Source organism: Chlamydomonas reinhardtii, chromosome 2, assembly GCF_000002595.2.
Source record: "Chlamydomonas reinhardtii strain CC-503 cw92 mt+ chromosome 2, whole genome shotgun sequence".
NCBI lineage: Eukaryota > Viridiplantae > Chlorophyta > Chlorophyceae > Chlamydomonadales > Chlamydomonadaceae > Chlamydomonas > Chlamydomonas reinhardtii.
This window is the reverse complement of record NC_057005.1, coordinates 4,369,033-4,379,741: the sequence shown is the minus strand read 5'-3', so window position 1 is coordinate 4,379,741 and position 10,709 is coordinate 4,369,033. Positions and strand designations below refer to the sequence as shown.

General features: G+C 67.0%; 1 protein-coding gene across 1 annotated transcript; it reads left to right on the top strand.

The window, feature by feature from the left end:
- The first annotated feature begins 491 nt into the window (after positions 1-491).
- Positions 492-10,700, top strand: CHLRE_02g099550v5 (uncharacterized protein). The gene is made up of 11 exons (XM_043059689.1): positions 492-920; positions 1,134-1,502; positions 1,837-2,036; positions 2,285-3,525; positions 3,575-5,088; positions 5,296-5,910; positions 6,082-6,395; positions 6,566-7,007; positions 7,190-7,273; positions 7,436-7,647; positions 7,830-10,700. Exons 2-11 carry the CDS (start codon positions 1,160-1,162, stop codon positions 8,862-8,864), a joined length of 6,000 nt encoding a protein of 1,999 aa, XP_042927323.1. The 5' UTR covers positions 492-920; positions 1,134-1,159; the 3' UTR covers positions 8,865-10,700.
- Positions 10,701-10,709: the final 9 nt, after the last annotated feature.

Below are 10,709 nucleotides of genomic sequence, written 5' to 3'. Positions count from 1 at the left end.
CCCAACCCAGCGACATCGGCCGAGAGCCCGGGGGGGGGGCAATTTACATCTTCAGGGTTCAGGGATCAGAGTCAAGTTCAGGTTTCAGGGATCAGAGTCAGGTTCAGGGTTCAGGCATCAGAGTCAGGCTCAGGGTTCAGGCATCAGAGTCAGGTTCAGGTTCAAGAGGCGGCGGCGGGGGCAGAGGCAGGGGCACAGGCAGCGGGGGCGGCGGGGGCAGCGGGAACGGGGGCAGCGGGGGCGGGGGCGGGGGCCTGACTTTTTCGGTTTGGGTTTGGGTGGCCGTGTCAGACGTGCGCGCATTTGGAGTTGGTTTAACAGGCTCTGTTCAACGAACGCTACACGTGTTTTTACACACGCAGATATTGATGCAGGCTGCGGTCCAGGCAGCGCGGCAGACAGGGCAGGGGTCGTAGCCGCTACGCAGCGCAGTCCGAGGGGCCCCGTGTACATTTTAACCATAACGTCCCCTGTCTTCCTGCACCTTAGTATGCACCTCATTGTGCTTGGTGCACTGGGATAAGAACGGCAGGTGAATGCGCGGGGTTGACGCAGAAGATCCTGCGCGGTTTTGGACCCTTTGCTAATGAGAGTCATTACCCAACTGCACTGTTTCCTCAGCATGCTCTTTCACTGTAGTTTGTTTCATCATATGTAAGCGTGTTTCTGGCGAACGGGTTAGTCGATTATCATACGTTGCGTAAAAGCCTTGGCGCACGCGCTTCATCAAACTGGAGACGTTTCAACGTTAAGTCGCTTCTTAATAGTAGTACTACCAAATTGCTGCAGTTGGACTGGCAGCGTGGGCGCTGGGCCCAGAGGGAGCGCCGCGACTTTGCGGTGACAGCGGGCAGCTGCGAGCCTGCCAAAATGTGGCTCTTCGGTTGCTGCTAACCCGGGCATATAAGCCCTCAACATCGGTAAGGGGTTGCCACTGGCCAGTCGTCACCAGAGTAGCATTGCTCTCACTTCTGACTCGCGGTGGCTTTTCCCGGGGCCAAGTTTGTCGGAGGATGACTCGCTTTGGTGTGCTAATTTCTTGTGCTATTGTTGCGCGCTCGAGGAGCTTCCTGTCTGTCAGGAGCAAGTTCCTCCACGCCCTCGGCTCTGCTTATTCGTGCGCACTTCCACAGGGTCGGTGCACTTTGAGAGGCGACGCATGGCCTTGCGCAGAGCTTGGCCTTGTCAAGCCCCGGGCGCGCGGCTTCTGCTCGGTTGCGTTGCGCTGCTGTGCCTCGCAGTCGCAGTGCCGGCCGTCGATGAACTGCAGTCCGGCATAATTGTCAATCAGAACTGCAGCACCGTTGATAGCGCGGTAACAGCCGCGCTGCAGGGCCTAACAGATGAGGCCTCGGTCTGGCACCTCGGCTCGGGCTGCAGCCGACTGGAGGAAAACTTCGTTTGCAGCCCAATCAATCGCTCCATTGCCATTGAAGGCGCGCCGGACGGATGCTCGGTCTGGGACACCGAGTTTGACCTGTACCAGTTCTCAGCCGAACCAGGTGCGAGCAGCGGTGGCCCCCGCGGGTCCGGACGGGACGGGTATCTTACAAGCGGTGGTGGTGCGAGGGGGCAATGGCAGCATGGCGCACCCTGCGGTGGTATGGCCACCCGGCCGGGGGCCCGGGTTTGGGCCAGTGCGCGGGGCGACCGCGTGTGTGTTTGTGTGTAGGGGCTGTCGGGCGGCGGGTGACCGGCTGAAGCACGGCACTATCGGCAGCGAAGAGGGCACGGTCGGGCCACCTGGCAGATCCTCAGAGCAACCACTTGTCTCTAGCCTCTCAAAACCCTAAAACCGGGCACCAACACCGCCCAACATGCACAAACGCCCGACAGGTGTGACGGTGACCATCCGCAACCTAACGCTGGCGCGCGCGCTGGTGTTCACGGTGGGCTATGGCAACATGCAGCCCAGCCTGCTGCACATGCGGCCGGGCAGCCGGCTGGTGCTTCAGAACGTGGTGGTGCGGACGCTGTGCTCCACAGTGCGCTTCTACTACGCGGCGCTGGACGAGAGCGTGCGGGAGGCGCTGGAGGTGGGGCCGGGAGCGGCGTGGGTGGTGGTGGGTGGGGTGGGGAAGGGTGGGGGGAGGGTCTGGTTGGAAGTGGCGTGGATAGCGTGGCTAGCGAGGGAGGGGGAGCCTGGGGAGCATGGGGCCCGGGGGTTTCATCGCTCTGGCGGGTGGTTGCGATGCAAGGTGCACAGGGCGGCTGACTGCTGGTGGGGCGATCGGAACCACCCATCCGCCTCCTCCGTTCCCCGCCGCCCTGTGTCCGTCCGCAGCCGCTGGCGAACAGCAGCACCCCGCAGCCGCAGCCGCAGGCGTTCGTGGTGCCCTCGTTGGCGGTGGGCGGGCTGGTGATGGAGAACGTGACCTTCACCTGCGACGCCGGCACCAGCCTGCCCACCAACAGTGACCTGGTGGTGCACGGCGCGGCCATGCTCAGCTCCTTTGTGGCCGCCACCTCCAGCCTCACGCTGCCCGCAACCATCCACCTGGCGGAAAACATCACGCTGCCCGGCATTGCCGCGCCCTACAACCCTGACGCACCCGACGCGCGCGTGGGCGTGATCACCGCGGACACCACCATTGAGTCAATGGACGACGCCACCGGCGGCGCGCCCAGCTCGGAGCTGTTGTTCATTGACGCCAACCACACGGCGGCATGGATGTTTGTGCAGCCGCCGGCACGGCTGACGCTGCGGCGGCTGGTGCCGACGCGGCTGCGCACCAACATCTGGTCGCCGGGCGTCATGGACGGCGTGCTGGCGGGCGCCACGCCCTTGTTCATGGTGCAGGCGCCGGGCGCGGGCGCGGGCGCGACGCCGCAGCAGGCGCCGGGGCGGCTGTTCGTGGACGTGGTGCTGGTGGTGCCGGCGTACGAGGTGGCACAGGTGTCCTACTGGTGCGTCATGGTAGGCATCATGGTGCCTGAGCTCACCTGGGCCGCCGACTTCTTGCGCAGCCTGGTGTGGCAGAGCGACTGCGACGTGCTTGGGCGCGACGCCGTGTTCTTCCGCCGCGTGCGCACCACCGCCACCAGCTACACGCGCGTGCGGCTGACCAGCGTGGCGCCGCCGGGCGTGCCGTCCGATCCCGCGGACGCGCCGCCGCCTCCGGGCGCGTCCGCCTACCCGCACGTCACGCCGCCGCTGCACTTCGCGTCGACCGTGGCGGAGCTGGCGGAGGCGATGGCGCCGCTGCAGCCGCAGGACTACCTGGCCAGTCCGCCGCCCGGTCGCAGTAGCGGCCGCAGTAGCAGCGGCAGCAGCAACGCTAGCAGCATCACCACCACGGGCCACGCCGCGCAGCTGCCGGTGGTGGTGCTGGTGAACGGCAGCCTGTCACTCACGGCGGCGGCGCTGCGCGCGCCCGGCGGCGGGCCGCGCGTGATTCGGCGCAGTGTGCTCATCACGCCCATGCGCCGCGGCTGCAGCGGCAGCGCCGCCACGCCCACTCCCACCGGCGACCCGCCGCCGTGCACCCCGGCCATCATTGACCTGGGCAACGTGATGGACGGGCTGCGACTGGAGGGCCCCAACACCACGGTCGTGTTTGAGGGCGTGACGCAGCACCGGGTTGGAGCGAAGTGGGGAAGACACCTCCACGCGTCCGCCCAGCTCCATTCCGGAGGTGGGCGAGGGCGGCGAGCTCGAAGGCGACGACGACGACGCCGCACGGGCGGCGGCGGCGGAGGTGCGGCGCAGCAGCGGTGCGGCGGCTGGGCCGAGGACGTCTTCGCGAGCCAGCTCCGTCCCTAGCGGCAGCACCCCGGGCATGCTTCGCAGCATGAGCGCCGCGCGTGGGCGCTTCGCGGCCCGCTCCACCACGGCCGCGGCCGCAGCCAGCGCCGGCGGCCGCACCAGCAATGCCTGCGACGAGGGCTTGTCGGAGTTGCCCACCACAACCCGCTCCTTGGCGAGCGACCACAGCAGCGGCTTTGTGTCGCTGGAGGCGGGGAGCAGCGTCATGACGGACACGCTGCAGTCGGGCGTGGGCGGCGTGGTGCCGGGTCTGCTGGACCCGCCGACGCAAGAGGGGCCGGCCACGACCGGTAGCATCGGCGGCGGCGGCCGGGCGGGCATGGCGCCGCTGCGCACGCGCCGGAGAGGCGGCGGCGGTGGCGGCAGCGGTGGCATCGGCGTTCCGTCGACGCCAGGCAGCGGCGGCGTGCGCGTCGGCAGCCGACAGTTGGTCGCCGGCCTGGGCGGGTCAAGTGCCGGCGGCAGCGGCGATGCTTCTGTTGGCGTCATGGTCGGCGGTGCAACACCGCGCTCTAGTAGCAGCGGCCTTGGCAGCGGCAGCCGGCCGTCAGCCGCAGAGCAGCTGCCGGCAGCGCCCAAGTCGACTGGAGCGATCTGCAGCCCAGGCATGGCCGTCAAAACCGGAAAGCGCGCGTCGGACACCAGTGGCGGCGGCGGCAGTGCGACCGGGCTGCTGCCGGTGCCGCAGCCCGCGCTGCTCATGTCGCCGGCCGACAGTGGGATGCTGGGGCCAGGCAGCAGCGGCGGCAGCGGCCGCCACCACGCCGGCGGCGCCGCATCAGCCGGCGCCGGGCGCGTGGCGCGGTCCGCTTATCGTGTACAAAACACGCAAACCCGACACACGCACCAACCCTTGGGCGGGAACAACCGCCGCGAATCTTCGCACCCGGCACTTCTCATGGGCGGTGCCGCCACCGTCACCGCCCCGGGTGCCGGCGCGCGCGCGGCCTCCGGCGGCGCCTGCGGCGGCGGCAACGGCGAGCTGTGCGACCCGATGATGAGCAGCACGCAGCTGACGACGCAGACGTTTGGCGGCGGCGGTGGCGGCGGCGGCGGGCTGCACTCCAGCAGCCCCTTCATAGACGTCGACGGCAGCTCGCCGGGCTACTCTGCGCCCATGGGTAATGTCGGGCCGATGTCCGCCGCCACCGCGGCCGCCATGGCGCTGTCGGCGGGTGGCACCGGAGCGGGCATGGGCATGAGCTCGGCGGAGCCGGCCAGCGAGGTGGCTAGGCTGATCAGCGAGCTGGCGGGCCACACGGCGGAGCAGCTGGTGATTCTGGAGCCCATCGGCCAAGGCGGGTACGGCACCGTGTACAAGGGTGAGTGAGAGCGCTGGTGCTGCGGCATGTGTTTGTGTGTTGTCTGACGAGGAGGTCGGGAAGCGAGCAGTCGGGCTGCGGGCCTCCACGCCCTCTCTTTTGCTGTAGCATTGTAGCAAAGGTCCAGCGCCTTACCGGAGGCCGAGCCGTAGCCTGACGCGCATGCTGACACGCCCAATCCTCCGTCACATGCACGCGCATGCGCAGGCCTGTGGCGCAACCTGGACGTGGCTGTGAAGACGGTGCTGTTCCAGGACCGTCAGGCCAACGTGACCACGCCCGCCGGCACCCCGGGGCTGGGCAGCCAGTCGACGTTGCTGTGCAGCCACACGCAGCCGCACGTGGTCACCACCGGCACCGCGCCCACCACCGTCATCGAGGAGGAGGACCTGGAGGACGCCGAGCTGGGGCCGGAGGACCACGAACACCACCACCGCGAACACCACCACGAACACCACCAGCAGGGGCACGAACACGGCTACGGGGCAGGCGGCAGCCGCCGCGCCAGCGCGGAGCTGCAGCGGCCGCCCTCGCGCGCGGCCAGCACCGGCACGCCCACACACGCCTCGCTGGCGCACTTCGCGGCGGGCGGGCACTGCGACCGCAACAGCGCCAGCGTGCCACTGCACCGCGTGACTGGAGCCGGCGCGCCGCCCAGCTCGCGCGCGGCCTCGTCCCAGTCGGTGCATTGCGGCTTCCTGAGCCCGAGCACCGGCGGCACGGCGTTTGGTGGCATCGGCGGCGGCAGCGCGCACGGCGGCAGCGCGCACGGTGGCAGCGCGCACGGCGGCAGCGGCACCCTGCCCGTCATCAATGTTTCGAGTGAGTGTGCTGCTAGCCGGGCGAATGCGGAGTTCCTTCCTGGCTGGGAGGGTCCACAGCGTGAAGGCTGCTCGTATGCCTTGTGACCTGCGCTTGCTGCGTGTGGGAGTGCTGCTTGCCGCTGCCTATTAACCTGAGCGCCTCCTCCTTTCCGCATTCCGCCTGCCGCAGTCTCGCACATGCACCACCCGGGCACGCAGCACCGCGGCGCGCCGCACAACACGCCAGTGGCGGGCGCCGCCGCCGCGCCGCCGCCGCTGGGCGCGGGCGTGGCGAGCCAGCAGCGCGCCGTGCTGGAGGCGGCCGTGAGTTGCAGCGTCACGCACCCCAACGTCGTGGCCACCTACCACTACGACATCACGCCCATCCGGTCCGCCGCGGTGGTGTGCAGCGGCGGGCTGCAGGTGGCGGACGCGCAGGCCGCCAGCCGCGCCGCCATGGCGGCGGGCGGCGGCGTCACGGACTGGAAGCTGTATCTGGTGCAGGTGGGTGGTGGGCCGGAGGATGGCCAGCCGTTGCGCAAGACGACAGCAAGACAGCCCCACCCTCCGCTTCGTCTCCTCCCCTGTCCCGAGCGTCGCGCCGTGCCCCAGGCGCCCATTACGTGCTATCTGACCGGCCCCTTCAGTAACACCTCCTTTTTCGCGTCTCGCAGGAGTTTTGCGATGCCGGCTCGTTGGCCAGCGCGCTGGACCGGCGGCTGTTCCACGACGCCACCACCATGCCCAACCTGGCGCTCACGCTGTGCGTGCTGGCCGACATTGCGCGCGGCATGGCGCACATTCACACACGCTCCATCGTGCACGGCGACCTCAACCCCACCAACATCCTGCTGCGCTCCATGGGAGCCGCAGCCGGAGGCGCCGGCGGCGGGGCTGCCGGCGGCGCCGGGGGCGGCAGCGGCGCGGGGCAGCTGCCGCGCGCGCCCACCAGCGGCTCGGCACTGGGCAACGGCCCGGGCGGCTGCAACAGCGGCTGCGCGACGCCGGGCGGCAGCAACGCCGGCGCGGCGGGCGGCGGTCCGCCCGGGGCTAACCAGCTGCGGGCAGACCTGGGCGTGGGGCTGGTGGCCAAGGTGGCCGACTTCGGGCTGTGCGGTGAGTCTCAGGCACTGTACGGATATACCGTACATAAGTGGGCGATTGTTGGGCTGGCAGCACACGTGCGCCAAGGTCGCGGTTGCGTTTTGCCTACCGGCGCTGCGGCTTGCAGGGCTTGCGGCCTGCAGTCTGGACGCAAGGTGCGAAGTATAATCCATTCCGTGCTGTCGTACGCGCAGGCATGCTGGCTCCCGGCAAGCGCCACATCAGCAACGCGCTACGCGGCACGCCCTTCTACACCTCGCCCGAGACCGTGGCCACGGGTACGTGCTGCAACTGGGGGCTGTGGGCCTGTGACTGGACGGTTGTAGTTATCCAACGACGCGCCTTGGGCGCCGACCCCAGAAACAAACGCATTGTAGATGCCGGATCAGCTTACTATCCGTGCCCCTGCCCGTGACCCACCCTCGGCCGCGGGCGCACAGGCACGCTGACCAAGGCCTCAGACGTGTATTCGTTCGGCGTGATCGCGTGGGAGGTGTACACCGGCCGCCCGCCCTTCACACACAGCCCGGAGCGGGGCTTCGTGCGCGACGACGTCTTCCCGCGCCTTCCGCCACACGTGCCGCCAACCTTTGCCAACCTCACGCTCGCCTGCCTCAGCGCCGACCCCGACCAGCGCCCCACGTTCGACCAGGTGCGTGCGTGCGGGCATGTGTGTGTGTGTGTGCGTGTGTGTGTGTGTGTGTGTGTGTGTGTGTGTGTGTGTGTGTGTGTGTGTGTGTGTGTGTGTTTTAAACACAAACAAACGGAACAAAGCCACCTTCCCCGCAAATGCCCACCCACCCACCCGCCCACACCTCAACCCCGCCCACACAGATCCTGGACCGCATCGTGCAGCTGCAGTCCAAGCTGGCTCAGAGCCTGCAGCAGCGCCTGTCGCGCCTGGTCGCCAGCCACGGCGCACAGCCCGGCCTCGGACCTAGTGCGCTCGTAGCCGCGGCGAGCGCCAGCGGCGGCCCCGGCAGCTTCGGCGCCAGCGGGGCCGGAGGCAGTGGGCTCATGGCGCCTGCGGGCGCCATGTCTCCTGGAGGCGGCAGTGCAATTACGCCCGGCAGCGCTGCAGGCCTGCTTGCCGGGGGCGGCCCGGTCGGCATGGGGGGCTCGGGCCAGTACACGCCGCTGTTCGGCCCCAGCATCTACACCGGTGCCAACGGCGGCGTCGTGGGCGGCGGCGCCTGGATGACCACCACCAGCGGCTTTGGTGGAGGCGGAGGCGGAGGCCTTATGGGCGGCACAGGTGGGGCCGGCGGCGCGGGCGCGATGTTCTCCACGAACAGCTACGGCTACGCGCAGGCCGGCGGCGCCTACGGCGGGAACGACGGCGGCAGAAATGGCGGCAGCAACAACTCGATCGGCACAATTGGCGCCGGCGGTTTTGTTGGCGCCGGCGGCGGCTTTGGCCTGCCGCTGAACGCCGCGACGGCCCTGCCCTTGCATGTCTCGCCGCCAATGCCTGGCAGCCACGTCGCGGGTGCGAGCATGGGTGCCGGAGGCACGGGCACTAGCGGCCTTGGTGGTGGCAGCGGCGGCGGCAACCTTGGCATGGGCCTGGCAGGCTTCCCGACGTACTCGGCCAACGCAGGAATGCTGGGAGTGCCCACGGTCTTTCCGCACGTGCACCAGCACCAGCAGCAATACCAGAAGCACCCGCACCAGCAGGCCGCGTCTGCAGGCAACGCGATGTTCGGAGCTGCGGGTGGGAGCGGCGTCCTGGGCGGCATGAGCGCGGTGCAGGCGGCGCCGCTGAGTGGCTCCGCCGCAGCATCGCCCGCGCTTGCCGCCACGGGAGGCGCAGGCGTAAAGGGCCACAATGGGGGGCCGCAGGCTGGCACGGCTGCTGGCAGGCCCTAATTGGTCACGTTTTTGGTGTGCGGACATGGCATGACGCGCGTCCGGCTGTTTGCCAGTCGTGTTGTGAGAGGGTACGCCTGCTAGGTGGGGCTCACACACACACACCTCTGGCGTGTCACGCTGGCGTGCCGACCCACACATCCGCGCGTGCCTTGCTAGGCCAGTCCTGCAGCCTGCCTCGGGAACTATGGGGACAAGGGAGTTATGCTGTTATTACGTAGGACCGTTGGCGCGCGACCTATCGTCGTCGTGCCTTTGCATGCATGGTATGGCAGGAGGAAGTTGCTTCAGCGCAATGCGAGCATTGCAAAGAGTTGTGCGGTGTCTCAGGGCCCGTTAGTATCATACGGAGGCCCGCTTACTTGCACAGCGTGTGCCGGTATCTGGGAATGCATGCGTTTGGGTGCATGTGCAGGTCTGTTTGGTGTTGTTCTTTGTGACGCGTCGTGTCGTTGGCGGGCCGGCGTGAACTTAGGTGCGCCATAACTAGAGAGACCCGTAGCTGGCTACCGCGGACACGGTCAAGGAGGAGGCCATTGTGGCAGCATTAGGCCGCCCGTTCGAGCTGGACTAGACTGCGCAATCTGCATCTCTAAGAAGCGTACTCAATGCATCACACCGCCTGTATGGATCGCGGCGCATCAGTGCGCCTCATACTCGAGAACACCGCTGCACCCCCACATGCTCCATGAGCACCGACGCTGCCGGAGGAGAGGCTGGTGGTTTCTCCATTCCGTCATGCAGCGCGGCGGTAGGTAGGCCCGCTGATGAGTCACAAGTTGAGAATAATAAGTGGCTGTGTTTGCGGTCCACGTTGGCGCGCAGCTTTCCACAGCCTCTGCGAGTACGCGAGGAGAATGGCACGCTGTGTGCATGATGGTGGTCCTTGGTTCTTTCCTGCCAGCTCTTGGAAGGGGATACCGCCTACCTTATTACGCCAGTGTGCTTTGCGCTGGTGGGGTGTTGCAGTGCCCGAGAGTTGTTTCTTTTATACGATTGTGTCTGCTCTGCACTTGCCTTTGCGCCTGCCGACGTTGAGAAAGCTTAAAACGGAAGCGGGAGATGAACGAACGATACTATTACGGCAACTGCGCAGATGTATGCTGCAGCAGACGACATAAGGGAGACCTACCACACCTGGTAGCTGCGACTGCAAGCATGCAAGGGACCCAGGTTGCACCGCCGACATATCCGGCTCTCCATGGCCTCTTGAAGTTGGATCGGGACGAAGACACGAAGAGCCCATGCTTCCTGGTGTGTTGTGAGTGAGGACTGGTTTTCTTGTCAGGGTGGCGTCTGCCTGCAAGCACTGCACGTGCGAGAAGGGGGCCGGAACGTACATTCTTTTGGTGATGGGGCAGTGCCTAAAGAAAGGCGCCCCCAGCCTGTGCAGAAGAAAGCGCGATGAGTGCATCGCAACCGTGCAAGGGAGTGAGGACGTCATGTAGATTTGGAGGTCGCCTTAACGCCAGCTCAGCGCGGGCAGGCGGACGAAGCAGCCGTTGCAAGTAGTGTGTGGGCTGAAAGAATGCAAAGCCGAGGTCCTGGTTGAGTGGTGGTGGTACAGGTGTTCAAGTGTAGGAGCGTGTGCTTGCTTTTCCCAGATATGTTTGTTACCTGGTGTTTCAAGAAGGTTAACTCGCGCCAAGCCGCACCTGGAGGTTGTTTACTACTGAGTGTGCATGCTTTTGGGGTGTTAGGCGAACACGTTGACGGCCAGGGGAGCCCTGTTGACGGCGTTGGCGACAGACACGTATTGGACCGCCGTGGACAGGCCTTGTGGGTCTTGGGGTCCTGACGGATCCAAGGCTTGCTTGTGTGTAAGGCACACACGTGCACGCTGGA

Coding starts and splice junctions, on each gene's coding strand:
- CHLRE_02g099550v5 (XM_043059689.1), top strand. CDS start 1,160: ATGGCCTTGCGCAGAGCTTGGCCTTGTCAAGCCCCGGGCGCGCGGCTT. Junction 2,037..2,284: donor GCGTGCGGGAGGCGCTGGAG/GTGGGGCCGGGA, acceptor GTCCGTCCGCAG/CCGCTGGCGAACAGCAGCAC. Junction 7,648..7,829: donor AGCGCCCCACGTTCGACCAG/GTGCGTGCGTGC, acceptor CCGCCCACACAG/ATCCTGGACCGCATCGTGCA.